The following is a 26,641-nucleotide window of genomic DNA, read 5'->3' on the forward strand; positions in this document are numbered from 1 at the left end:
CAACAACATCTGTCTTGATTGAGTGAAACGCGAGTTGCCGTAGAGAAACGAATCCACGCGGGGAATCACAGGTAATCTCCTCTCTGTTTTTAATCAGTTTTCCCCCGGAAACTCGTGGCAGTTTGCGATGACTTTTACAACGGAATTAAGAAACGTGAATGTAAGAGACACTAATCAGTATACAAGGCTCACATGCAGCAGTTTTAGCTTTTGTTTACTCGAAAACTGTGCGTAAATACAAGAATCAAAACTGGTCAGGTTGATATTAATCTGAGAATATTTCCACTCACCTCAATCTGCAGGATGAGATTTTTGAACTCCTCTCATTGTTAATCTCTCCAGTAGTGAGTCCTCCTTCCCGGTTATCCACATAAAAACATAAGAACATACACAAATCAAACACACTTCATGAAAAACTAGAACCTTTTTTTCCCTTCTCCTTCTTCTTCTCCCTCTTCTTCTTTTTTTTTTAAAGCATGCGCGCAATATCAGAGCGCGCAACCCTAGGTGTGCTCTGCAGCCTCGTGAGGTTGGCATTAAGAGCGCGTGGTTACCTGCCCTGCAGGACGGATCAGACGGGAGGAGGAAACATATTCACCAAAATCCCCACATCGACAGATGAAGCCTCTGCGTGCCGGCAACGGATCCCTTCAGATTCAGCCTGTTTGCGTCCACTGTGTCCCTGCCACGAGTGATAAGATAAGATAAGATAAGATAAAATAAGACGAGATGAGATATCTTAAGTTAAGATATCTTACGATAAGATAAAATATGTTAAGATAAGATAAGATAAGATAAGATAAGATGAGATAAGATGAGGTATCTTAAGTTCAGATATCTTACGATAAGATAAAATATGTTAAGATGAGATAAGATAAAATACGATAAAATAAGGTACAATAAGACAAGATAGGATATGTTAAATTAAGATATGTTAAGCTAAGATCAGATATGTTGAGATAAGATAAGCTATGATTAGATATGTTAAGTTACAATATGTTAAGATGAGATATGCTAAGATAAAATATCTTAAGATTTTATTAGATAAGATAAAATGAGATTAGATAAATTAAGATACAATAAGGTAGGATAGGATATGTTGAGTTAAGATATTTCAGATGAGATAAGATAAGATAATATATGTTCAGATAAGATAAGATAATATATGTTCAGATGAGATAAGGTAAGATAATATATGTTCAGATGAGATAAGGTAAGATAATATATGTTCAGATGAGATAAGGTAAGATAATATATGTTCAGATGAGATAAGGTAAGATAATATATGTTCAGATGAGATAAGATAAGATATGTTAAGATAAGATAAGATAAGACAAGATAAGATACGTTAAGATAGGTATAAATACAGCATCAAAACCTAATAAGTACAGTGCAGTATAAAAGTAAAGAAGCGCACGAAAATATCTACCATATAAGATTATGACATATCAAAAGAAAGTGGACTCATGAAAATAGGTATAAAAAAACTAACAGAATGCACAAGTGAACATAGAAACAATATGTACAGAGTAACAGCAAAAAATAAATCAATTTTTTTTAAATTTCCTGTCTTTGCCACTCTCTATCTTTTTCTCTCTACCCCATCACCTTCCACCTTGAAGAATAACGTGTTTTCTATATACATAACAGCTAACACCTGAAATTATATCATATCTATTATGTTTACTGGGATCACTAGATGTGTTTGTGCTGCAGCAGGAACAACGTATGCTCATAAGTTCTAGCAGGAGCTAGCAGGTGCTAATAGATGATGTTAACACATTAAAAGTAGGTCGTCCCTCCTCACAGATCAGGACGTTGTTGGAGCAGCAAACCTGAAGCCTCTGACTTCACTCTGTTTCGTAATTCATGATCTTTTTTCTTCTTTTTTTTTCCGGTGGCAATGAGACGTTCAAATGCGGTAGAATGTAGCCGTCACGTACCAAACAAGCTTCTGGTTGGACAACGGGCTCATAATCTGATTTCTCCTGGTATAAACCAAGACACCATGTGGCCGCTGGAAATTGAGTTACTGTCACCCTGATGGCAAAAGCCCATTCACCCATAGTGCAGCTACACAGATGGTGAAGTAATGAGAAAAAGCAGGAAACCCTGAATGGATGGGCGCGTTACGAGAGATTTTAGGAGGCGGAGAGGACTGTATTGATGTCCTTGTTTTAATGTGACTGTCAGCACAAGATTCATGAACGTACCGTTGCATTAAATCAGAGCGCTTTCAGCCCTTTAATCGCAATCTACATTTGTAACTTTTTTTGCTGAGTTTTGCAAACGTATACGACTGAACTTTACATTCCAGGCAGTTTCTTCATTCAGACGTGTCTTCGCCACAGTGCAATAACTTTAATGCTTATTGTTTTTGTTTTAAAAAGCGATAAATCACGGCAACGCAATTCACTGTAGGCCCTCTCCATAAATCGTTTCCTGCAAAAATGAACATCTCTGCATCATCTTATTTTACATTCAATTTCACAGTTTGAACTGATAACAGATGTACTTTATAAATCAAATCGAAAGGGGTTTTTTTTTTCACTCGAAACACTAAAACGAAAACAGTAAAAACCTGTCACACTAGAATCAGTGTAATAATTAGAATAATCAGAAAAATGCAAATGCTCGGCTTTATCAAAAACACACTTCTCATCAAGTTAATTCCACGTCAAACCTCATCAGGCTCCTTATGCTTTAATTGCCTGACTTCCTTTCATTGGTGTCGTGTTTTAGTCTACAAGAGGAGAAAAATAACCAGCTCCCCGTGGCTGAAAGTAGAACAGCAGATATGAATCTGCCATAAAAGACTTGAGAGGAAATTCAATAAATGCGTTTAGCAACCCCTCATTTCCCAACCTAGCATTTGGGGATGCATCGTTAAATTTAATGAAATGTTTAGAAGTGACGAAACCTTTGATTTGAAATAAAAAAGGGTAAAACATTCAAAGAAGCTCATTTGTTTTTGAAAAGTCTTGCACCGATTTTAGCCAGAAGCACCTTTCTGTAAATCCTGCTGCCCTCAAAACTGACCATAACATCCGATTCTTAAAATTGAATTTTGTGAATATTTAAAAATATTCCTTCATGTGAACATATAATGATGTTCTATAGGGCCGGGCACTGGGCAGAAGTTCATTACAATGCAAAACGAATGTATAGAAGCTCGTGTCTATACGCTATTTTCCTGCCACTTATTCGGGAGCAGTATATAGAAAGGATTGTTCCATCTCGTTCACTTTAAATGATGGAAAGTCGACTCTTCCGTTGCATGTGATAGTCCTTTTCTCTGCACCAGAGAGTGCACACGACTCCACGCTGCCACACTGATGATTGATCAACACGGAATCGTTCTGAAATGACTTGAACGTACCTGAATACCTGCAAGAGTTGTTAGGGCTTACACGCAGAGTCTGTAGAGTATGACGGTGCATTTATCATTCTAGACAACATAGGCATTAATATGCTAAGCCACGGCACAACGCTTACGTCAGGGAAACTCACTCATACACTATTTAATAAAATTATTGACCAAATGTCACCTGTTCTCTGCAGAGCTGCAGGCTTCTGTCTCACGTCATGATCTAAGACCAAAGGTCATGGATTGATGGAGCAGTGGTGGCATTGCTGGATGTTGGCACGATACAGTCATTTTTATTTATTCATATTTTTTACGAAGCAGATCAAAATTCAGTGAAATTATTCATGCAAATTATTTTCTCAGATAACGCAGAGTTTATATATTTTAGCAGCAGCTCAGAGGCCTAATGAGCACGTACTGTTCGTAACGCTATTCAGCCTTTATCTCCAGGGGGAAGAACATATGAATGTGAATGAGGTTATCATGATTCAGTCGTGGCCGCTGCGAATTTGCATACAGATAGTGGTAAAGATTTGTACAGGGTATCAATCTGAAGTCTACCGTGTTCTTTCCTCTTAGCAATTCCACCATTACTCTGGCTTTTTCTTGAACTTATTCATTGTTATTTTAATGTACACTTTGAGTGAAGTAAAACTGCGGCGAAAGTTTTTACGCAGAGTTTTTGAATATCTATGTCGTTCAAGTAATGAGTTGCAGCCATGTTGGTATTCTGTTGTTGATTTTGATGTCATCTTGGTTGAGCACCTGATGTTTCCGTTTAGATTTAATGAGGCTACAGGATGTGATGTATGGAAGGTACGGACTGAATGATGATTTAGTTGTAAAAAGGAAAACACTCATTGTTAGGGTTTAATTCTTGATTCTGTGACATGTTTTTTTGTGTTTTACCGTAATTTAGATGAATTAGAGGCTGTTGACCCTTTCAGAAAATGAAAAATGAAAACATGGCTTGAAGAAAAAAGGCAAATACATGAGGCAGGATCGTCGCCAGCATTTTAATTTACATACATTTACATCCAAACTGTACACACGTCATTTATTTATCTGATCAGATGTTGGTATTCATTTGCCCAGTTACATCTCACATATTCACATAGCATTACGTTATCAACTGCATTGCTGCTTATATTCAGATTGGTTCACGTTAAGTTGGTCTATAATGCAGTAAGTGTTTCACTTCAAGGCCACTGCAGAGCCAATGATGTTTAATGAGGTGGCTCCTGCTCCGTAATGTCCTTAGAGGTGAATAAATGCTGTATGAATCTTTAAAAAGACAGAAAGACTCCTCCACCTGCAGCCTCAGATGCAGCAAGACCTGCAAGACTGTTAAATTATGAAGAAAAAAGTCTTTTCAGCAGTATCAGAGGGGTGTATTCGAAAGGTCTTTGTCCAGCTGGGTTCTCTCTCCCATCCTCCTTGTTTACAGGTACAGGAACTTCACTTTTAAAGCAGGCAGGTGGTGTGTCTGATGTACTCACAAATTCACTGGTAGCAAAACAAGGTGACCTCTGACACCATTTCAAAACACGTGGCAGCGCCCTTAGTTGATGGCCAAGTGTAATTTTTCTATTCACGTTGTAAAATTACATTTTTGTCAGTAAATTCAGCCTAAAAGCTGAACGAATGTTAATTTCAGAGGTGACAAAAAGCCATTAATGCTCTCGGGTGTCAGTGGGGACCATGTACCTGCACTTCATCTAATTGAACATGTGGGCTTCAGCTTGTTACATCAAGGTCTCTTAAATCAATACATCGTGCCTCGCCACAGATTTTAGTGCCTCTATATAATAGCAAGGAACCTGTGTTACTCATGCTCAATGTAGGGATTAATTGAAATGCCCGGATCACGCGGACATTTTGAACCTGAACTCCTGTTTGTCCTGCAGGAAAGCATGAGTTTGTCGGAGGATGTGTGTTGTTTCTCAGTTCTGGCTGGTTTCATTCTGTACTGCGCTGATGTGAAACGATGCCTTTATCTGTTTCAGTTTCTGCTTGCATGCGCACCTACAAGGCACTTTTAGGTTCTGTACTTCACAAGATATTACATAGATAAATCCGAGCACTCGCTGTTGTCAGTTTGATGGATCTAAACAACGCACATGAGTGTGTGTGTGTGTGTGTGTGTGTGTGTGTGTGTGTGTGTGTGCGTGTGTGTGCGCCTGTGTGTGTGTTTAAGACTATATAGTGGGAGAGGAAGGGGCTACATAGGTTACATACGGTCTGCATGTTCAAGCACAGTTTGGATAAAGTAATGAAAAAGAAAATATTTCAAATAGTAAAATATGAAGTTTCACACAAAGACAAAACAAGAGTAGAAATATTACTTTAATATATCAACAAATGTTGTACAAGAAAGGAACTTATTACACTCTTTCCACAAAGTCCTTGAGGTTGCGGCAGGACTGGAGTGTGCAGTGTCTACCACTGATGTCATTGCCCACTCAGACTTTCCAAAAACTTTTAGCTATATTAAATATTCACACATCCTCCCTGTATGTCTTAAGATCTGGTTTGAGCTTCCTCCGCGTCTGCAAGAGTTTGCCAGCAGACTGTGGCAAAGAGCTCATCTATTATCTATGAGCTGCTGTTGTTAAGTGAGATTAATGTTGCCTGTAGTGCCATGAATGTGCCTGGTCTTATTAATGATGAATCACATACAAAGTAACATGAAAAACCAACAACTATGATACAAATTAGTTGTTATATTCTGATTCATCAAGAAAAAAAACACAAAATATTAAAAAAAAAAAAAGTAAAACAAAATGTCCAGTTAGAGTCATTGTGATGTTTGCTCCTCAGCGTCAAGAACTCTGACGCACCGGATTTTAATTTCCGCTTGTGTTAATGAGAGTCGTGTCTCATGAGCCTTCTCACTGGAGGACGGACGTTAGGCTGCCATCCAGATGGTGAATGAGACCAGCAGGGTCGGTAAGAGTGTTGACAGGGTCACACAGCCCAGGTACAGCATGATTCCTACACCGCAGAGTGCAGTCAAGTAGGCGCTCATCCTGCTGCATACGATCTTCCGTACCGTTGTGCAGAACTACAAGAGGGAGGGGGGGGTGGGTTAGTCATGATAAATAAGCAGTAAAGGTCCCCTCACTGTTTGAGTGACTGTAATCTAAGCTTGTTCTAACACTAGATGGAGCTGCTGACCTGGTGAGTTTCAGCTGAGGATATATCCTCCAATGATCAGCTGACAGTGTGTGAGTTTCAAGTGGCCAGCCAGTGCGGAAGGGAACTACTTTCTCCAGTCACACACCTTCTTAAGAGCATTAAATCTACTTTACACCGAGTGTTGCACGCAAATCTGTATTTCCACCAAATCCGTGAAAGTAGCTCATGGTGTTTGAAATGCCACACGTGCAATGAGCCTTTAGCTTTTGGCCTTTCGTCACCGGATGCAAAGACAGACACGGCTGGCTAATTTCAGGAACTGGAGAACTAAACATGAAAGCAAGAGTTGATATATTAGCCTGAGAGGAAATCAGTGACTCTACCTGGTAGGTCTGGTAGCTGATAGCCATGCCGTATCTGCAGTACATGACATAGTGTTCACAGTTGTACCACAATAAACTGTAGGTGACAGATCCCAGGAGTTTTTCAGCCCTCCTAGCAACCTCGTCCCCATCCAAGGGAGGCCGGTTGCACACCTTGTCCATGTGGTTGACCAGAATCTCCGAGCCATACGCAAAATCCACCACGGAGTCCACTCTGACGCTGGCAACTTTGGTGATAACTCCTAGAAGGAGGCGGTTATTTGTTACCATCTTGGCGATTGATGATTTATTCTTGGAAATCACAGGGAGGATATCCGGAATGAGATGTGCTACCCGATTGTCACCCAGGTAAATCCCAAAATGGGTGAATAATGTCCTGGGGACCTCTAACAGGTCGCCACGCTTGTAGAGGGACAGGTCATATTTAGAGTTCTCCTCTGCTTTAGAGGCCGCAAAGAAAAAGTTGAGCAGTTGGTAAAGAAACATGACGGTAGTGGGCAGCGATGTGCTTGACCTTGCACATTTTATCATCGTCGGAACTGGGAGGAGCCATGACGGGGAGTAGGATTAATGTTGGCCAACGTTTCTGTACTTTTTTTTTTTTTTTTTTACAGAAATAAAGGAGCTTTGCTATTGTTGGGTTTTGAAATTCGTGCCTTGTTTCCAGTGTATTAAGGTCAAGGGAACTCGCTAAGAAGGCTGACTTGGCAACAAATTAAATCCTCATCTGAAAGGTCGCGCTTCTTAATGAGCCATCACAGAAAGCGCTTTTGTTAGCTGATAATGCCAGTAACCTCAATGAGTCCACCGTGGCCTTGATTAGTCTCATCATTATTCAGCACTTTTTCATTTTAATAATTATTGATGATTTTAAAAAAAATAGAGGTTAGAGACATATGTGAAAGGCCACTCAGAGAGGACATACCTCTGCTGAACCATTCTCGCCCAAAACCCCCACGAACAAAATTTAAAAAATGAAGTTTTAGCTACATGCTTAATCAATCTCCCCCTAAATTTAATGGATTCCTCCATTTTCTGTATTATAATATGTTATAACAAACTGACAAATACATGGTGTGTGACGTGTCATACAAACCCAAGGCACACATGTAAAAATAAAACATTTATTACATATTTGTCATATTTACAGCACATTATATAGTACAAAACTACAATATAAGCAATTTACATAGTTCAAGATATCCTCAGTTATTGTCATTACGCCATTTTTATATTTAACTTTTTTGAGAGCATAAAGGTTAAAAAAAATGAATCAGACATTAAAGTACATTCTTACATGGGGACTTCTTTACTCCCAGTTTTATGAGCAGACAAATATAAAGCGCAGTAAGCAAGTACTACATGTACTTCAGTATTCTCTATAGGCTATAACGGGAGTGAGCTTTTCCGTCAAGCATCAGGACGCAAGAGGAAACACAGGTCTCAGGAGGTTCCCTGTCACAGTTCAGTTTGTTTGCAGGTTCTGGCGCTGAGCTCCTTTAACCAGCCATCCATAGAGTGAAGGGGATAAGGATTGTGGGTAATGTAGTTGACGGCGCCATGCCAAAGCAGACAATGGAGATCATTCCGAGCAGCCCAGTGATGATGATGCTGCGCTGGTCTCTGATGATGGATTTTAGACACTGGCAGAACTACAAGGTAAAAGACACACACACACACACACACACACACACACACACACACAGGTTAGCATGAACACATCCCACTCAATAGCTCAAAAACTTACTTTGCAGGCACACAAGAGTTCTGACTGGATGGAACCACCATGTGACAACACCTCTCAGTTGAATCTGCCAACACTTTTTCCTCTAACTTAAACTTTATTCACGTTCGAAACAAATGACAGCCGCTGCAGCCCTGCGTGGTTGATATGTTCTGACTCCACTGAGGACATGTAGAGGCATCGTCAATGACCCGAGAGACGTTCCTGCATTCTTACATGCTAATTATGCATGGCTGGTTTGGGTCATGCTACTAAGTTTTATTGAGCGAAACATGGAATAGAGAGTTTATCTATCTATAGCATCTCCAAGGCTGCAACTATTGATGCCAGGTGTTCTCAATATTACATAAATGGAAAATTTGGGGATGTTACATGTGGGAGTGTGATTCAGAACTTATAGATTCATTTCATGGAGATATTAGTCTTTTTTTTTATTCTAGTTATCTATTTATTTAAATGCAAAATAAATTAAATTCAGCATTTTATAAATTTATTTTTGCAAGGTTACATTTTTGAGGCTGCATTTCAGTTGATATTATAAAATAGGATGTACAGAAAGCATGGTTTCAACTGTCTACCTATGAAAAAAAACAAACCAACATTTTAAGACTCTGGGCGACATTTCTGGCGTTAATTTTGTGTCACAGGGTGCCCGGGGCAGGGTGCAAGTGGCCCTACAGTTCTGGCAGCGGCCCTGCATCTGTTCCAGGGATGAGCAGGTTAGACGTGCACCTATGGCGCATTGTAACAGCCTCCATTCGTAATTTAGACGATACTGAATAAGCTGCATTCATCCAAAACCCTTCAATGGAGTGAGCGTGAGGTTACCTGTTCCGTTTGCCGGCTCGCTGCTGATCCGTATCTGCAATAGGTCACGAAGTGCTCGCAGTTATTCCAGAGGAGACTGTAGGGGATCGCACCGATCAGTTTCTCTGCTCTCTTGGCTACATCTTCATTGACAAATGCCTGCGTCTTCATCATTTTATCCATACGGTTGACCAGTATGTTGGAGCCGTAAGCGAAGTCCTCCAGAGTGTCGACGCGCACCGTTGCGTACCTGTACATGCAGCCGAGGATGAGTCTCTTGTTGGTAATGACAGAACTGATGAGCTTCTGGTCGTTGGTGAGCACAGGCAGGATGTCTGGAATCAAGTGAGCGACTTTACTGTCACCTAAATAAATACCGTAGTGTGTGAAAAGCGTTCTGGGGACCTCCAGCAGGTCTCCTCTCCGGAGGGACTGAGGGTGTGCGCGCTGTGCCGGGCGCTCACTCTCCTCCGAGTCCGACCAGCTGGACTCAAAAAGTTTGAAGTTGGAGAGAAGAGAAAGTTTCTCCACCAGGAACGTCAACAAGTTCAGCATTGTGAGAGTTGTTGTTTGTTTGTTTTTTTTTACCCCCCAGACGAAAAAAGAAATATATCCCAAAAGTGAGGGAAGTGAGCTTTTTATCCTCACTGGCACGAGGAGGAGAGAAAGCTGAGAGGAAATCCCGAGGACACGATTGGCCAGGAGTGACCTTGTGCACGTGCGTATCACCTCCTCAGCATCCTGTGTTTGTTTTTGTTTTTTTTACCCCCAACCTACGGATCTGCATCACTCTCCGCTGAACGCTTTAATTTGTTTCTCACGAGTTGCAACCAATAGGAGAGAATTAGCTGGATTTAATCCCGCTGTTCACAAAGACTGAGAGGGATTTACGTCTTCTCATGACCACTGATTACCTGAAACCTGAGAACTTGGAGGAGCGAGCTCACGGGACTGGCAGTTAATCGGCCTGGAGGCTGCGGCCATTAATTGAGTGGGGAACAACTAATGGGGGGGGGGGGGGGGGTTGGTCCAGTTTGTCACTAACAATGTCTTTATGGCTGCCACTCATCATGTTATAGATGGAAAAATTGTCTTCACTGCTTGAAGATGATGGAACACAGAAAAAACAGACAAAGGGTCTTAAAACCAGGAAAACAACTTGTACTGACAGTAAGACCTCATCTTACAGCCTTGTGACTGGAGGAAATACATCAGATGACATTCATAGAAAGCAAGAAAGAAGCTAAGGCGGAAGAGGGAGTGAGCAGGAGCAGCGGCTCCATGTTCAGTTCTGGCTTTTCATTTCCAGTTGAAGGGTCCCGGTGTTTCCCTGGCGGCTGCAGCAGCGCCAAAGTGCTCGTTCCAAACAAAACCAAACGTAAAACAAGTGCTTTTCTGCCTCAGTAACCAGATCTCAAAGCGATTCTTCACCTGAAAAATTACATTTTGCCTATCAAGTACTAACTATTAATTGCTCAGAAACACATTTTTCACTGCAACACGTGGCTTGGAAACGCAGGAAAAAACTGTCGATATTTAGCTTGAAGCTAATAGTGACGTGAACGAGCCGACTGAACGCTCCAGCTGGTCACTGTGCTACTGCGAAGGAGCAGACATCGCTGGTCCAGAAGGCTCACCCAACCCTCTGGTGGTCAGCACTAAAAAGGAAGGCTCAACTAGGTGTGTTTATTACAGACGAAGACGAACCTTGCTGGCAGCTAGCAGCAAACCTGTGGCGAATTCTAGTGAAACATGAACATAACCAAGATCTAATCTGGCTTTCTGTGGATGTTACAGTTTGTGCAAGTTTGGTTTCTGTGGTAATTCTCAGAATATTCCTCATTAGGCAGTCAGAATAAGACAATTCATCGACTGGAATCCTGACAATTATTTTTTCTGTGAATAAAGCCTGTGTAGGCTCCATATTCCATTTTCTAGATTTGTTTGAGGGTTTTGTTTTGGTTTTTCTTTTCTTTTCTTTTTTTTTTTGATATGTCAAAGTTAAACACTGAAGTTCAAACTGCGGCTGTGGAAAATTTCAGTTCAAGACCACAATCAAGATGAGATTACCGAGCTGATTACCCTCCAGACGATAACGTCCAGAGAAGCTGCTGGGACTCTGTTGACAAACAGTAACCGGTTTGTTCTCCGCCATCATCAACGCAGGATCAGGCTCAGTGGGTGGGGCAGGGGGGCGGCCAGCCGGAGCTTTCTCAGAGGAGGCATATGATGAGATAGAACATTCCTTTGACCAGATTACCTTAATCCCGCAGGCTTCAATTACACACTCATCTCTTGACCCAGAGAAACCCCTCAGTCTTTTTGAACTTGTGTCTTTGACTCTTGTTATGGTGACCTAGATGCCGTAAAATCCCTGCAGAGGGACTAAATAATGACTTGGGCCAGCTGCCTTTTTAGACTCCAAGAAAACTAAACTGACCCACAAAGCGTACATACCTTTCCTCTGAGCGTTAGAATCATGAACTACTAACCTGTAATAACCACGAACATCGTAAATTATAAACAAAAGTCGGGAACCAACACTCTTATCAATGTTGATGTAGTGGGTGCGCTATCAATGCTATCTCTCAAATAAATCCACCTCATATTTAGATCGCCCTCAGTCAACATTTAATCCAGTTTTTGCTGTTCTGCTATTTTTAATGACCAGTCGGTGGTCAACTGACGTGACCGAGAGCCACTTTTATTGCAAACACATGTTCTGAAAAAGAAAAGTCGTGGATTTACTATCGCCGTCCTTCCTCTATAATCCAAGAGACCCGGTTCAGAGCCTAAAATGAAAGTATCTGTGACGCACGACAGAGACCTCTTTAAAAGTCTCTCTTGATGTCCCTGATTTAATGTGCAAAATATTTTGTATGTTTTACCTCGCCACAAAAAAAAGTCTACATTGTGCTCTACCCTCATTGACTGTTATTTACTTGGTTATTTTTAAGTCAGTTGAAAAGTATAAAGAAATGCCAACATATTTAGCGTTACAAAAAAACACCTTCATTAACCTTAAAAAATAAAAATCTGGACATGGAAGTACTCGTGCTGATTCTTTCAAAGTAAAACTATGCTTGAATCCATTTACTTTTCTACCCCTTCAAATCAACTTCCTGCAAGTGAAACATGGTTGAGGAGCAACCTGTAATTTTAAGTGTGACCTACGGCAGCTTGTTAATTCAGTTATTGATCGCTGAGTGAAACCCAAATCATCGATGTTGGGCAGACAACAAGGTGTCAATTGGCCAGAAGTTTTACCTCGATCACACCATGTTCAGCTGAGTCGACTTACTGCCTGTGACCGCAGGTTGAACCCTGAGGTGGCATTACAACAAACCTTTGCCCTCTGTCGCAGGGAGATTTACACCACAGTCAACCGGCTCCAGACTTGTGTGTTGTGGCAAACCCTGACGAGGTTTAATGCCTCCACAGACTGCGTGTGGACTATGGTAATCCTCAGCTTTTAAGCATAAGTTGATTACTCACACATTTTCTGTGTTTTCAGGGAAAAACAATGATTCAGCACTGGCTTGATCCACAGGGAAAAAATTTAGGAGCTGCAGTCACTCAACCTGCACAAAACAACAACTCCCATTTGCATCCTCATGGAGCACATCCAACGTGAGAATGTCAGCCTGGCATCAGCGTCTGAAAACATCGACAAGAACCCAAAGCACATCTTAACATCCAGGACACAGTGTTCAGGGAGCGCCCGTGTCTTCATGGCACTTAGAGGAAGAAAGAGACACTTTCCATCTGGTGTTTCTCCACAAAGAGGCCAGTTCAGGAAAAGTTCAGCAGTGTTTAGGTTCACAGGCCTGGCGGTTCACTCTCAGGTCACTGAAGCTTTATATCCGTCTTGGGCCTGTTTTTTTCCACATAATAAACCAGGTCACAAAGAGGTAGTTGAGAGAAGATTTATCATCCAATGTCAACTAGAGGCCCACAGACCAAACTCAATGAAGTTTTATTGTGTCTTCACTGTTTGATTTGGTGTAATAAATGAGGTGTGTTTGATGTACATGCTCTGAAAAGTGTTCAGCCTTAATCAGCGGGTACATCCATTTCATACTGTACATACATAGATTTACAGAGTTCTCCTGAGTGCAGATATAGATATTTGCACTTGGTGATGTTGCCCTCTCTGTCACCCCAGCACTGGCATATCATTTACATTGCTAAAATAAATAAACACATATGAACTCAGTGATTTTCTTACTCTACAACCCACAGTGGGAAATATCTTGCTTAAAAAAAAAGCTTCAAACTTGACACAAGAGGAGTTGTATCACCATCAAAGCTATACTTGATGCAAAAAGTGTATTTTGCATTTCAATAACTCACAAATAGGAATCTTGAGCACATAGAGATGTTTTGTTCCCTCCTGTATCACGTCTTTGTGAGTCCAGAGTGCAGCGAGAGTTAGCCACATCTATTCAGCTTGAAGCAAAAGGCAACTCACAGCCAACAACAACTTACAGCGACAAAAAACAGAAAAACTGCCAAAAGTATCAGTATACAAATTCCCAAGAACAACAACAAGAACAGACTAGACCTGAGAGCTTGTAAACGGACATTTTGGTGGTAGTTTTGTTGTTGTTTTGATGGTTTCATAGCTGTAGCTGTTAGCCAACAATTTCTATTAGCTTCAAGCTAAATATGCACAGCTAGCTCTTTATGCATTCTGGAGATGCGGAGACGTGATATGGGGTGGGGGGGGAGACATCTCTAAGGTTAACAAACCTATTTGTGAGTGCTTCAAAGCCATTAAAACTCTTTCTGGGTGAAAAATGTTCTTCTAACTCCATCGAGCTGCTCTCACCCACACACAAAAAAATAAGATGACACTTAAATAGCTTCGAACTTAAATAGCATCTCTGTTACATTGTATTTTGTCATTTCATTTGATTCAGTTAACTTATGGGCTTTCGATTCTCCGCCAGTAATATTTTGGCCAGGCAAGAAATAAGAAGTCAGCCAGTTTGATTGTGGATGGCAATGTCCGTCTGTTTACCACTCCCTCACATCCCGACAAAAATCAGACTGATCCAACATAATGAACTTTGATCACTTTGGCAATCCCCTGATTTTTCCTCTAACATGACCTTCACAGTTGCGTAACATCCAGCACAAAGACCTCTGCAATTTGCGTTTTTTTTCTCTACAGTCATGGCATGAATTACCATTAAATTTGGTAGCCTGCAGACACGCCTGATCTCCAGGAAGAACTGGAAAACCTTGTGATCCCTTAAAAGAACATTATGCAGCAGTTTCAGATGAACTTACATTTCCACACTTTTTAGGGTACAGGGAAGAACTCAGACGTCTTTGCACTTTTCGTTTATGGTTTATTTCTTTTCTTTCCGGGCTAAATTTGTAACAAGGGGAAACATAGCGTTGGGAAAATTTCACTTAATGTCAATTTGCAGTTTGATGCGAATACATTTTTAATGCAAATCATTGGCATATGACTAAGAATCTCCGAAACCAGAGAGCGGTCTATTCCCGTCAGCCTCTTCTTTAACTTTTGCTTTAATTTGATTGGTACACTGGAATGTATATATCATACAAAATATATTTTTAAGGACATTGAATGGGATGGATTAAGGGATACAAAATATTAATGCATTCTAAATATATGTATAAAACACCCCGACTGACTGCACACGCGCTCGTAGCAAAATAGGCTCGAGAAAAGCAGCTTCACTCACTCCAAGAGACTTATCGGACAGACATTTTGTCAGCAATGCTCCTTTGTTTCCGACTCTACGGAATGTAAACTGTTTCCAATTTCGTACAAGTGAAACATATTCAAAGTCCCGCCTGTCAGGTAGGTAAGGTAGGTTTTTATAAACGCCCTTTGTTTGCTCTGAATTTAAATGAAGACAACTTAAAAAAAACAAAAAACAAAAACAACACATGTGCTTTCCTGCTGCCATCAGGAGATGCTATGATTAATCTGCCCAAATATGTAACCTGTTCCTCCTTGGCCCGTTATACCCCGTTCTACCATGTTTGGAGACCTCAATATTTTTGCGTAATCCTGCTGCAAGACAAACAAAAACATACCCCCCTTGGCAGAGGTAGAAAGTTGCACCATGTATTTGCTGTGCCGACACTTCTTCAAACTTTCTTTGTCATCAGTGCCATGAATGAGTCATACACAAATATTGTTCTGCGCATGATGGTCAGCTGTCAATCACAAGCCCTGTCAAATCTGGGAACCAGTCGCTGCTGGACATTTGAGTCATAGCTTTGGCCTGCTGCAAATGAGTGGGATGTTTGCATTTGAACCTCTTATCAAAGCCTGAAGCGAGGACTTTGTTCAGATAAATATTCGACAGAGTTGAGCAGACCTTCATTCTCCGAGAAGACCACTAGCGGTGGCCGAAGCAACATGGCTGCATCCCTTCTTGCACCAGCAGGACTTCTGTTACTTTTCTCCCTGGCATCAGCGGTAAGTTGTCTGGTTTGCCTGACTATTCTTCTACTGCATTTTAGTTGAGAATCAAATCAAAATTCCTTTGTGTTCTTTTTTTTGTGTGCAGCAAATCAGAGGAGACAGCCTCGCAGCATGCAACCCCGGCGATGGCTTTGTAAGTATGCGTGGATAGACGATGACGATTTCCGGCTTGTTTTACTGTGTGTAAATCAGATAAAACTCATTTTATATCCGTATTCAGGGAGAATACTGCCCAACTACATGTGGAGTGGCTGATTATATGCTGAAATATCTGCCAGCAGTGACCAAAGACTTGGACTATATGCAACAAGAACTGGAACAAATTGCTAATTGGACTCAGGTAACTGAAGAAAAAGTCGTGTACATGAAAGACAGCGCTGCTGCAGCTCAAAAGAGTTCCCAGCCAGGTAATACTTCAGTTCAGATCAATCTCTTTTGAAAGACTTTACAACTCTTTTTACCCCCATTCATTATTAACATTGTCGGATGATGTGTTTTATTCCATTTTTTTTAATTGTTTAATTGTTACCAACTCATTTAAATTTGCTCCAACTTCTCAAATTGTTTTGATTTTAGATGCGCACTTCAAAAAGTCCTCAGGCATCCTGGAGGACGTCTTTCGGTTTGAGAAGACCATCACTGCGCAGGAACAGCAAATATTGTGAGTTAGAAAGAGCACTGAAATCATTATGACGTGTTGCATGCCAGCACAGAGCTAATAACAAAAATTGTTTAGTAGTACATTGTAGCTATTCTGAGCTCATTTGGAGTATTTCCATGTAGTGTTCTGAGATAACCCAGTACATTTTAATCATGACTTATCATTTGTGATGTGATGTGTTGTCAAGGACTATGTAGAATGTTAACTTGGCTCTTTCCTGACCGTCTTTAACATGAAAATGGTGTGTAAACGTGAGGCAACGTATAATAGCAATCAAATATTATAATATTTGATACCAATAATATGTGCAGTCTAAAACTACAATGAGCCGCAAGGAATCCATGACAGTTTCCTTTATTATTTTTCACACCATTACTTGCTCTTCGAACTGTCAGCATCCACCCACACTCTCGGGTCAATGCGCACAAACCACACAAAGGCATGGGTCCATTTGCTACCCACACCTTGTATTTCAAAGCAGGGGTTCTCAAATTTGGGTCCAGGAACACCCGGGGGGTCTTAAACTATACTCGCTGAAAAAGCTGTCCCCAAGCATTGGGATTCAATAAACACAACACAGTATCACTGATCCTTAAATAATAACAAGGTTTGTTAATTTGAATAATTTTCTAGTTTTCTGACCTTGGATTGGGATCAGTGATGCCTGATTTCTTGGCTCCATGTTAACTGATATCACTTCAGATGGTTCTGGTCTTATTGGGAGTCAACTTGGGAGAACATTTAACAGATTGGGAAGCCCTGCTCTAAAATAATACACAGTAATGCTTCTTTTATCATTCTGCTAAATGTTTTCTCCTTCTGCGTCTCATTGTGTAAAAAAAAACTGACAGAATAAAACTGACTGGCTCTCTCTGTCTAGTGACCTGCAGAATTTGATTTCATCCAACGAGAGGAGGATGGTCGATTTGAGGCAGCTCTCCGTTAATCTGCAGCAGAAATGCAGAGAGCCCTGCAAAGACAGCACCGAGATTCAACCCACTCAAGGAACAGGTAAAACACCCACGCGCGGGCACGCGCACACACACACACACACACACACACACACACACACACACACACACACACACACACACACACACACACAAACAAAACTGTGACCCTCTGACTGTTCCTATTTATCAAGAAGTTTCTCAATCATCAGAGAAACATTTGTCCTGGTTCAGTGTTTAGTGAGAGACTGAAAATCGATATGCTGCTTCAGTCCAAAGTACACAGCTTTAGTTTGGTGTCAGTTGTGAGGCCTCGTCCACTCAAGCCTGTCAGAAAACGTACAATATTGAGGGGGAACTCAGGAACGCTGACTCTAATTAAAACATGTGTAAGTTATTAATCGTAAAAGACATGCAGGGTTCAGATTTTAGAGTCCACTATTTTGACTTTTTTCCTCATTATTTAACAAATAATAGCAGCTGAAAAAAGTAAATAAAGAAAAATGTAAAATCTAATCTATTTCTTAATGAAAAGGTCTTAAGGTTTTCTGAGTTTTTAAAATTTTTCTCTTTATGATGGTTTCACTGACGCAAACGCGTTAAGACCCTCTAATGTGATATGACAAGAAAAAGAACTTCAACAACAAAAAGATGTAGATTACATAAGCTAAAAGAGAATGTGCTTGAAATAAAAGTCGACAAAATACAGAGAGATGTCTGTAGATCCTTGTCAGAATGTATAATGTTGAGTTTTAAACAGCAATCTGAAAATGTTCTGTTTTGTTAGACTGCCAGGACATCGCGAACAAAGGTGCCACCGTCAGCGGCCTCTACTTTGTGAAACCACCGCAGGCGGCTGAGATGTTCCTGGTGTACTGTGAGATCGACCAATTCGGACGTGGTTTCACAGTCATACAGAGGGTATGTGACAATTTACACAGCTCCAGTTTACGCTCCTTCCATTTGTATAAGAAGTTGAATTAAAAAAATTCAGGAAAATAAGGTGAGATTTGTTATTGTGGAAGCATAAGCAAGAACAAAACATATTTGTTGTTTTATGTATTTGTGTGTGTGTGTGTGTGTGTGTGTGTGTGTGTGTGTGTGTGTGTGTGTGTGTGTGTGTGTGTGTGTGTGTGTGTGTTGTCAGAGACGTGATGGCAGCTTGGACTTCAAGAAGAACTGGATCCAGTACAAGAATGGCTTTGGTCATCTCTCAACGGATGATACCACTGAGTTCTGGCTCGGCCTTGAGAAGATGCACCTTCTGACTACCAGTTCAAATATCCCCACTGTGCTGAGGATAGAACTTGTTGACTGGGATGGCAACAAAAGGTATGCACTCATTCAAACACACCAGCACACACACACACACACACACGATAACAGATTATGAAAGAGGTGAGCAAATGAACATGGCAAACATGGCCCTGATGATGAGATTACCTTTGAAGAAAGCAACAAATGAGTCAGCAGGTTTTGACCAGAACAAACACCGAGAGTCTGCTCCTTTCATCAGGTATGCTGACTACACCATGTTCAAAGTCGGGCCGGAGGTGGACATGTACCGCCTCACCTACGGTTACTACTTTGGTGGTGACGCTGGAGATGCTTTTGATGGTTTTGACTTTGGAGATGACCCCAGTGACAAGTTCTACACTTCCCACAACGGCATGCAGTTCAGTACCTTCGACAAGGACAATGACAAGTATGATGGCAACTGTGCTATGCAAGACGGCTCCGGCTGGTGGATGAACAGATGTCATGCTGCCCATCTGAACGGCAAATACTACCAGGGTAAGACCAAGTCCTGATGAAAGGTTGGTTCAAAATAGCCTTAGCGCTAAGATGCCGATGCTGCTGAGATGCCTCCTAATATGGCAGCCATCCCAACCATCTTTCTTTCCCATCTTAATTAGTTTTACCTTTTTATTAAGTCAAGTCAAGTCAGTTTTATTTGTATAGCGCCAAATCACAACAAAAGTTATCTCATGACACTTTACAGGTAGAGCAGGTCTAGTACCACACTCCTTCAATGAATTTACACCCAACAATTCTCCATGAGCAAGCACAGGCAGGAACGTCGAGCAGACCCAGGCTCAATGGGGATGGCCTTCTGCTTTGACCGGTTGGGGGGAAAGAGAGCAGGAGAGCGGGGCAGAGACAAAGACAGATAATGGAGGAAGACATTTATGCAGAAGGAAAGAGTGGGACAGAGATAAAGAGAGAGAGAAAGGGAAGAGACTGATGGACAGACGGGGACATGGGCAGGTGGAGCTACGGGTGGTAGCTTGAGCCTCTTCAGGTCTGCAGCTTCCTCCAGCAGCACCTGGGATCTGGGATGAGGGGAGCCCGAAGGCTCCGGAGAAGAAGATGAGTTAGTAATATGTATGAGTATGATTTATGTATGACAAATATAGCAGGACAGAGAGGAGTAGAGAGAAGCCCAGTGCACCATGGGGGATCCCCGGCAGTCTAAGCCTATAGCAGCATATCTAAGGGCCAGCCTAAGCAGCCCAACAATAAGCCTGATCAAAAAGGAAGGTCTTAAGTCTGGTCTTAAAGGTCGAGAGGGAGCCCGCATCCCAGACCAAAACAGGGAGACGGTTCCACAGGAGCGGAGCCTGATAGCTGAAGGCTCTGGCTTCCATTCTACTTTTAGAAACTCTAGGAACCACCAGTAACCGTGCATCCTGGGAGTGAAGGGTTCGAGCTGGATAATAGGGGACTATGAGCTCTGTCAAATATGAAGGAGCCTGACTGTTGAGGACTTTGTATGTTAGAAGGAGAATTTTGAATTCCATTCTGAATTTGATAGGAAGCCAATGCAGAGAGGCCAGTACAGGAGAGACATGGTTTCTTCTACTAGTTCTCGTCAACACGCAGGCAGCAGCATTTTGGACCAGCTGGAGAGTCTTTAGGGACAGACTGGTGCAGCCTGATAGGAGGGAATTGCAGTAATCCAGCCTGGAAGTGACAAAGGCATGGACTAGTTTTTGCATCCTTTTGAGACAGGATGTGTCTGATCTTAGCAATGTTTCGTAAATCGAGCGTTAGCGTTAGTTCTGTCAGGCCATGGCAGTCAAGCGCTATTGGCTTCCCGTCTATCAATCAAACTGACCAATCAGCTGATCTACAGCTGCCCCGCATCAGCTGAGCAAATCCCTTGCTTCTGATTGGCCCCTCTCAACTTAAATGTCACCCGGCCTCAACTCCCGTCCTGCTAGCTCTGGCTATGCTGCTCTGCCTGTTGTCATCGCTGCTATCGCTGCTATCTGCTGTTATTTGCTATCTGCTGCTGCTATCCGCTGCTATCCGCTGCTGCTTCTATCTGCCGCTATCTACTGCCGCTGCTACCTGCTGCTATCTGCTGCAGCCTGCTGCTGCAGCTGCTATTTGCTGTCCAGTTGCTCCTGCTCGCAACTGCTACCCTCCACCTCCCCAGCTCCACCTTGTCGTGTATACATGGCATAGTTCGTTCCATGTCATGTTGCTGCTCTGTTCACGGGGGTATGTTTGCTCTTCCAGTCTTAAACTGGGAGAACCTTCCCTCACGCTGCTGGTCCCCTGTTTCATGGTGCTCATGAAAAATCATCAGGGGACTCCTCTGAACAGAGCCATACCGCCAAATTGTTCTATAATAAACAAATCAAGCTCATTATCATCTCTTGTGTTTCTTGACGCAAATGGACCTGACAGAAATGAAAGAAAGCAGTCCTAGAAATTTGCTTAATGTGGGCATGAAAGGACAGATCCTGATCAAAAAGAACTCCTAGGTTCCTCACGGTCGTGCTGGGGGCCAAGGTAATGCCTTCGAGGGTACCTATCTCATTAGATAGGGTGTCTCTAAGATGTTTTGGGCCCAGGACAATGACTTCGGTTTTATCAGAGTTTAATTAAAGGAAATTAAGGGTCATCCAAGTTTTTATCTCCTTTAGACAGGCCTCCAGTTTAGTCAGCTGATTTATTTAATGTGGATGTATTGATAAGTACAGCTGTGTGTTGTCAGCATAACAGTATAAATTAATTGAGTGTTTCCTAATAATGTGACCGAGAGGAAGCAGATAAAGGGTGAAGAGGATTGGTCCAAGCACAGAGCCTTGTGGAACACCATAAGTGACTGCAGTGGTTTCCGAGGGTTTATCATTAGTGAGTACAAACTGAGATCGACCTAGTAAATATGACCTGAACCAGTTAAGTGCAGTTCCTTTAATGCCAATGACATGTTCCAGTCTCTGTAGAAGGATATGGTGGTCAATGGTATCAAAAGCTGCACTAAGATCTAATAAGACCAGCACAGAGACCAGTCCCTCATCTGATGCTAGTAGGAGGTCATTGGTAACTCTGACAAGAGCTGTTTCTGTGCTATGATGAATCCTGAACCCTGACTGGAAATCCTCTAATAGGCTGTTGCTGTAGAGAAAGTCACACAGCTGTTTAGCAACTGCTTTCTCCAGAATTTTGGAGAGAAAAGGAAGATTTGATATTGGTCTGTAGTTGGCCAAAACTTCTGGATCCAGGGTTGCTTTTTTGAGAAGGGGCCTAATTACTGCCACTTTAAAGGACTGTGGGACGTAACCAGATAACAGCGACACATTGATCATATCTAAGAGGGAGGTGCTAACGAGGGGTAGAGAGTCCTTAAGTAGCTTGGTTGGGATGGGGTCTAGAAGACAGGTGGATGGTTTAGAGGAGGAAATGACTGAACTGAGCTCTTCAAGGCTAACGGTAGAAAAACTGTCAAAGTGTACGTCTGGTCCTCCAGCAGCCTCTAAGGCTTCTGAGGCTATAGGTGCCATGTTGTCAGCTGATGGCAGGAGGAGGTGAATTTTCTCTCTAATAAGGACAATTTTGTCATAAAAGAAGTCCATGAAATCTTTGCTGCTCAGGGAAACAGGAATGCTTGGTTCAGTAGAGCTGTGGCTCTCCGTCAGTCTGGCTACAGTACTGAAGAGGAGCCTGGGGTTGTTCTTGTGTTCCTCTATTAGTGTCTAGTAGTAGGCTGCTCTCTATATATACGAAGGGCTTTCTTATAACTTTTAAGGCTGTCTTGCCAGATGATGTGAGACTCCTCCAGTTTGGAGGAGCGCCATATTCTCTCTGACTTCTGTTTTTTTTTTTTAAGCTGTCTGGTTTCTGAATTGTACCACGGTGCTTGTTTCCTTGGATTTATAGATTTAGTTTTTAGTGGGGCAAATGAGTCCAAAGTTGATCCTAAGGTGCCTGTTGCACTGTCGATAAAATTATCAATTTGGGAGGGACTAAGGTTGACAACATTTTCCTCTGTAACAATGGGACACGACACTGAATTAAGCACCACTGGAATCGCTTCCTTAAATCTAGCTACAGCCTGATCAGACAAACATCTGGAAACCACCATTTTCCTGAGTGGAGTGTAGTTGATTAGAATAAATTCAAAAGTGATAAATTGATGGTCTGATAAAAGCGCATTCTGTGGAAATACAACTAGATGTTCAACTTCAATTCCATATGTTAGGACGAGGTCGAGGGTGTGGTTGTGACAGTGAGTCGGTTCATGAACAGACTAATGGAAACCAATCGTGTCTAGAGAAATGCAGCACCCAGACTGTTGTTATCAACATCCACATGAATATTGAAGTCACCTACAATCATGACTTTATCTGATTTGAGAACTAAACTGGATATAAACTCTGAGAATTCAGATAAGAATTCACAGGAAGGACCAGGAGGGCGGTACCCAATGATAAATAAGAGCGGCTGTATTGTTTTCCAGGCTGGATGAGACAAACTAAGAATCAGGCTTTCAAATGAATTGAAACTTGTTTTGGGTTTGGGATTTATTACTAAACTTTTGTCAAAAATGGCAGCAACTCCACCTCCTCGGCCAGAGCCTCAGGGAATGTGAGTATTAATGACTGGGAGGAGAGGATTCATTTAGACTAACATCCTCATCATCACACAGCCAGGTTTCAGTGAGACAGAGCAGGTCAATACAATTGTCAGATATTAATTCATTAACCAATTCAGTTTTTGGCGTCAGAGATCTGATATTTAATAGTTTTTAGTTAATTTAGTGGTTGTGTTAATTTTGATTAGGTTTTTCTGATTGACTCCTCTGCAAGTAGAATTGGAATGAGTAAACTGCCATGGTCGGGGGACAGACAGTCTCCTAGAGGGCAGGTATTAGTATTTATTAGTTTTTAATTATTCATTCGCCCCCCCCCACCCTTGCTCTTCTTCCTGTCTTTAGCTTCTTCCTCTTCATACATACAATACATACATATACATGTACATCTAAGATTAAAAAACATGAGTGAAACAGCTTTGGCCTTGTTTTCCCCTCACCCAGGTGGAAGGTACACAGAGAAGGATGCAGGTGAGTACGGCTATGACAACGGTATCATTTGGGTCACATGGCACAGCCGCTGGTACTCCCTGAAAGAAACCACCATGAAGCTCATTCCCCTCACACGTATCTCATCTACCGGCGGACAGCAGAGCGGCGTGAAACAGTTTGGTGGACTGGATCATTGAAAAATTTAACCTGCAAGGATTTTGTTGAACACAACATCACTGTCATCAAATCAAATACAATCAACAACGTCTGACTTCATAAATTGGACGCCAGTGTACACGTGTTCCTCTTTTTTTTTTCTTCAGCATCATTTGGAGCAATAAATTTAAAAAATATCAATTTCTTAACTAAACAATGGTCTGTCATACTTGATTTTCCAGACATTGCACCCAAAAGAGGGTGGAGCCTGGTAACATTACTTCTTCTTGTGTGATACCATCAGAAATTAGTTTGTAGATGAGAGGAAAGCACTTCTGCGGAGAGTATGAAAAATTAAATACGTATACAAATATATACAGTATATATATAAATATATATATATATATATATGTATATACACAGAAATGCAAGAACTGCACAGAAGTACAGAAATACCTGTATATCTTCAATAAATATATATTAAAATGTCCTGTTTTTGTTGACATTATTGTGATTGTCTGTTCATTCAATTATAAAACAAGAGCTCATTGCAAAAAAAACCTGATACAAATCAATGTTTATAGCCAAAAAATAATTAATAAAGATACCAAAATAAAATCATTTAATTTAATGTATTCATGGTATAGAAACAAACTCTTCATAATATTTTGATGGTGTTTTATTGAACTTTATCATAGTCAACGATTTTGTCCACTACAACATTTTAACAACAATCATCAAAAATTGTTTGGTCCAGTTTTACAAAAACAATATTATGATATTTCATAAATTCGTTTTTTAAAGATTGCAATATACCTGGTCCTCATGTACAGCCTTTTCAAGGTTTTGGTGAATCTATGTTTTGGTGACGTTCAGTAATTGTATCTTTTTTATCAACAACAACAACAACAACAACAACAAACATCTACACCAACAAACCACTTTATTCAGCACTTTAATAGTCTGCAATGAATTCTTCTTTAACAAAACTCACTTTTTTTAGAAGTAAAAAGATATAACTCCTCCTGTTGTTTTTTATCGAGACAGTAGTGGGTGGTTTTGTAGTACTGGAGTGTGTTATGTTGAAAGGTGGTTTTCTCATCTATGTAAATGAAGTCACTAGAATATTCTGAACACCTCTCGGTAAAATTCTCTCCGGTTCAAAACCAATGCAAACATGTTCATAGTCACTGTCCATGGACCAGGCCTTGAATATCAAATCCAGAGACCCAAATTTCTCCCTCAGCTGTTGTATTGTTTATCAGGGTTGCCATGTATAACTTCTCTGAGAAACGTGAACAAACTGCTTTTCCAGAGGTGGCCCACATAACATGATCACATTATTGATGTATACCTTGTAAAACTAACTGCAGGAATTCAGTTCATCAAATTCTGAGTATTTAATGGGGCATCGAAATCAGATTGTGCCTGTGCAATGTCGTCGTCCTCATCTTCCGCTTATTCCTTACTAGTAAGGGTCGTGGAGGGCTGCAGCCTATCCCAGCATCTACGGGCGAGAGGCGGGGTTCACCCTGGACAGGTCGCCAGTCCATCGCAGGGCCAACATACACAGACGAACAACCATTCACACTCACAGTCACACCTACAGTCAATTTAGAGTATCAATCAGCCTAGTTCCCAAATTGCATGTCTTTGGACGGTGGGAGGAAGCTGGAGTACCAGAGAGAACCCACACAGGAACAGGGAGAACATGCAGACTCACACAGAAAGATCCCGTGCCTGAGCCAGGACTCGAACGTGGAACCTTCTTGCTGTGAGGCCACCGTGCTGACCACTGCACCACCGCGCAGCACTTGGACAGTCATTTATTTAGATAGATAGATAGATAGATAGATAGATAGATAGATAGATAGATAGATACTTTATTTATCCCCAAGGGGAAATTCCATAAAATATTTGCACTTAGAGCTGGTAGTCCTTGTCCTGGGGAATCTCTCGCTGACCTAAGTAACCTAATATTTGCACTTAGTGCTGGTAGTCCTTGTCCTGGGGAATCTCTCGCTGACCTCAGTAACTTAGTCAGGAGTCCAAATTACCTCCAGCTCATGGATAAATATTTTCATCCAGATCTTTACTTTCTTAAATTAAATGTCTGAATTCTGTGTGTCGGGTTCTTCATAAACAGTTTGGTGTCATTTGCCGTATTGATTTTGCTCCACATTTAGACCGTTTATTTATTTTGCGTTTTGTACTGGTAGTAGTTGTCCTTGAGGCTAGAGTCCAAATTGTTGCCAAATCATAGATAAGTAAGCCAGAATGCGTCAGTACCTGTGAAAGACAATGGCCTTTAGGCACATTCAGTCCCTTTATGATTTTAAGATCAGTTTGAAAATAACTAAAATTGAAACACACAGTGATAAATGTTGGTCCTTCTTAGCATAGTTGGGCTTTTTTGAAACAAAATATGAGCTTAACACTGACATATGCAGGCAGCGCTTGGCTCCAATCAATAAGATAACCATTTAACATTGGAGGGCAAACATGGGGGATGTAGCTGGTAAACCAGACTTGAGCTTGTGTGTGCTGTGGCTGTAATTCCACCAATACCAGTATTTATTTGCATCATTCCGAAATTTTTCATCGACATATTAAAACGTGTTATCTGAGTCAAATCACCAAGTAAATT

General features: G+C 41.3%; 3 protein-coding genes across 3 annotated transcripts; 1 reads left to right on the top strand and 2 right to left on the bottom strand.

Moving 5' to 3' along the window:
* Positions 1-6,132: 6,132 nt before the first annotated feature.
* Positions 6,133-7,396, bottom strand: LOC147257748 (lecithin retinol acyltransferase). Its single transcript, XM_086210249.1, has 2 exons — positions 6,889-7,396; positions 6,133-6,431 (listed from the first exon to the last, which is right to left on the bottom strand). The coding sequence occupies exons 1-2, from the start codon at positions 7,372-7,374 to the stop codon at positions 6,276-6,278; spliced, it is 642 nt and encodes a 213-aa protein (XP_086066375.1). The 5' UTR covers positions 7,375-7,396; the 3' UTR covers positions 6,133-6,275.
* A 602-nt stretch (positions 7,397-7,998) lies between these two features.
* lrata (lecithin retinol acyltransferase a) lies at positions 7,999-10,102 on the bottom strand. Its single transcript, XM_086210250.1, has 2 exons — positions 9,461-10,102; positions 7,999-8,540 (listed from the first exon to the last, which is right to left on the bottom strand). Exons 1-2 carry the CDS (start codon positions 9,992-9,994, stop codon positions 8,388-8,390), a joined length of 687 nt encoding a protein of 228 aa, XP_086066376.1. The 5' UTR covers positions 9,995-10,102; the 3' UTR covers positions 7,999-8,387.
* Positions 10,103-15,712: 5,610 nt separating this feature from the next.
* Positions 15,713-24,484, top strand: fgg (fibrinogen gamma chain). The gene is made up of 9 exons (XM_086211890.1): positions 15,713-15,905; positions 15,997-16,044; positions 16,132-16,318; positions 16,488-16,572; positions 17,453-17,583; positions 18,310-18,443; positions 18,670-18,854; positions 19,039-19,316; positions 23,851-24,484. Exons 1-9 carry the CDS (start codon positions 15,846-15,848, stop codon positions 24,033-24,035), a joined length of 1,293 nt encoding a protein of 430 aa, XP_086068016.1. The 5' UTR covers positions 15,713-15,845; the 3' UTR covers positions 24,036-24,484.
* The last annotated feature ends 2,157 nt before the right edge of the window (positions 24,485-26,641 follow it).

Source organism: Aulostomus chinensis, chromosome 8 (assembly GCF_037954235.1).
Source record: "Aulostomus chinensis isolate RoL2024-O1b breed Wild chromosome 8, RoL_Achi_v1.0, whole genome shotgun sequence".
Classification (NCBI taxonomy): domain Eukaryota; kingdom Metazoa; phylum Chordata; class Actinopteri; order Syngnathiformes; family Aulostomidae; genus Aulostomus; species Aulostomus chinensis.

Bases quoted from the DNA above. Each gene is read 5' to 3' on its own strand.
- LOC147257748 (XM_086210249.1), bottom strand. From the start codon at position 7,374: ATGTTTCTTTACCAACTGCTCAACTTTTTCTTTGCGGCCTCTAAAGCA. The intron at 6,432-6,888 runs GTAGAGTCACTG...TCCCTCTTGTAG, and splicing joins TCAGCTACCAGACCTACCAG to TTCTGCACAACGGTACGGAA.
- lrata (XM_086210250.1), bottom strand. From the start codon at position 9,994: ATGCTGAACTTGTTGACGTTCCTGGTGGAGAAACTTTCTCTTCTCTCC. The intron at 8,541-9,460 runs GTAACCTCACGC...TTTACCTTGTAG, and splicing joins CGAGCCGGCAAACGGAACAG to TTCTGCCAGTGTCTAAAATC.
- fgg (XM_086211890.1), top strand. From the start codon at position 15,846: ATGGCTGCATCCCTTCTTGCACCAGCAGGACTTCTGTTACTTTTCTCC. The intron at 16,045-16,131 runs GTAAGTATGCGT...ATCCGTATTCAG, and splicing joins GCAACCCCGGCGATGGCTTT to GGAGAATACTGCCCAACTAC. The intron at 18,444-18,669 runs GTATGTGACAAT...GTGTGTTGTCAG, and splicing joins GTTTCACAGTCATACAGAGG to AGACGTGATGGCAGCTTGGA.